The 2,121-nt window shown below is 33.7% G+C and overlaps 1 protein-coding gene across 1 annotated transcript; it reads right to left on the bottom strand.

Moving 5' to 3' along the window:
- Positions 1–467: 467 nt before the first annotated feature.
- LOC140007016 (glycosyl hydrolase 5 family protein-like) lies at positions 468–1,617 on the bottom strand. The gene is made up of 2 exons (XM_072049697.1): positions 1,395–1,617; positions 468–796 (listed from the first exon to the last, which is right to left on the bottom strand). Exons 1-2 carry the CDS (start codon positions 1,615–1,617, stop codon positions 468–470), a joined length of 552 nt encoding a protein of 183 aa, XP_071905798.1.
- Between the last annotated feature and the right edge of the window lie 504 nt (positions 1,618–2,121).

The raw sequence follows: 2,121 nt of genomic DNA, 5'->3' as shown, positions 1-2,121 counted from the left end.
TTCCTTGTTTTGAATTGTGAAAAAATAATAACAATAATAGACATCATGTCCAACAGTTAACATCAATCTACAAGAATCCCCTTCTCTTCAAATTTACAAAATTATGAATATATACAAATATACATCAAATGTACAAAAACTTCAGTTTGTTTGGTGCCTTCGTTATCAGTAAAAGCTGAAAGCTTTCGATCCTATCCTGATTTGGTCATCCCTAAAGAAGCTAAACTTACCTGACCAAAAGCCAATATCTACTCTTTGCCACTTCTTAAAATTGCTATAACTCATTGAATTTTGAATACTCAGCCTTTTTTAAGTTATGCATAATCCTGTTCCACTAAGGAGTTAAAGAAAATTGACTATGCAATATTAGATGTAACAAGTTTGAACCATAGGCTCTGGGGATCTTGGAAATTTGTCGAATTATCCCCATCATCCATAGAAACAATGCAACTGTTGGTGAGAACTTTTCAAGAATAATAAGGATCCCAATCCAAACACAATTCTGTCCCATTTTCATGTTTGCTAGCTAGCTGGAACTGGGAATTTGAAGTCAATGTCCATTTTCTCTGATTGCTCTTGCAATCAATAGTAAGAGCCACTAGTAATCCATCCCCAATTGCCTTCAAACATGATCTAGTTCCCTGCAATATTGTAGGAGTTCCCTCTCCTTGATGGTCCCATTTACTCATTTCCCAGCATTCACTTACATAGATATCATTGTTTTTGTTAGCTCTGGCACATTTCCCACTTAATAGATGGTACAATATCTTGTAACTCCTACCATCTGACTTTGGATCTGCATAAAGTTAAGAAAAGTTTGATTATTCACTAGAAATTACTAATTCATTAGTTAACTTACTACTGCCTCCACTCTATTCTACTTGTGGTGCTTACTGTGTGCTTTAGCGTACTTCAAAATGTATGCCATGATTTGAAAAGTCTAAGAAATTAAAATTTATTTACTTGCCAACAATTATCAAAGTAATGATTTTGGGTTATCAAATAAACATTAAAAGAGGTGGCAATTATGTGAATATACTAGCAACTATTCGATCATTGTCAAACTCGAACATAAACTGTGCAATTTTAACCATGAGACTAATAAAGTGAGATGAAAATAGTAGTTTCTGCTGTCAAAGTAAAGTTCGATGGATACCAAAAGTAAACTGTCAGTATGAAATGCTAGTCCTTCTGAGTTTGACCTAAAAAATTCAATAAGTCAAAGAATCTATACAAATCAGTCCATTTCCAAAATTAGTCAATAGGGTGATTGTACTAACACCTAGTTTTAGTTTTCATGCCCTAATAAGATTGGTTACAAAATATTAAAAAGGTCTTTGTTTTACTCTTCTAATAGTCAAATTATATATTAAATTCTCAACCATGCCACATACCTTGAAGTTTCTGATATAAAAACTGCAACTTGGAGTGAAACTCCGGACTTCTAAGATGTCTCCAATTGGAATTAAACATCCCATATGTTTCATCATGATCCTGGTGTCCATCTCTAAGGTAATAGCTTGCTTGCAAAGCCCAGAGTGCCCAGTCAAGACCATGGTGAGCCAAATAAGCCATAAAACATGGCAAAAATTTGTTATCCGATGGATTTTCCCCCATCTGATCAACCCCAAATTCAGTAACAAAAAGTGGAGCAGGGTTCTTTCCCTTGGTCAAGAAACCTACTTCATCTAATTCTAGGGTAATGTTTGCACAAACATCATTTCAATTTATGTTTTCCCACCAGGGTCCTCGTTCCTCCAAAAATGAGTACCTATGTGTCTCAGAGACGATTTTGTTACCAATATTCAAATTCAAGCTTCTATTTCGAAGACCCTGGAAATCGAGATCATAATTCAAGCTTGATATAAGTACTAAGACATTAGGGTTTCCGCTATGGATTGTTTGTGCACTGACAAGGGTTTATTTTACGTATTTTTAGTGTGTTTTATTAGTTAATTTTGGTTTGATTATTTAGTTTTATAACTAAAATAACTAAGGTTTTGGTAAAAATCTACATTTTATGTTAAAGTGGCTAACATTGCATTTTATGGATTTTTATGGTAAAAACTTCATATTTTGTAGGTTTAATGATTCAATCATCAAATGAAGTGCATTGAGAAG

The sequence above is a fragment of the Coffea arabica genome, chromosome 5e (assembly GCF_036785885.1).
Source record: "Coffea arabica cultivar ET-39 chromosome 5e, Coffea Arabica ET-39 HiFi, whole genome shotgun sequence".
NCBI lineage: Eukaryota > Viridiplantae > Streptophyta > Magnoliopsida > Gentianales > Rubiaceae > Coffea > Coffea arabica.
Note: the sequence above shows the minus strand (reverse complement) of the source record. Positions and strands in the feature narration are given on the sequence as shown.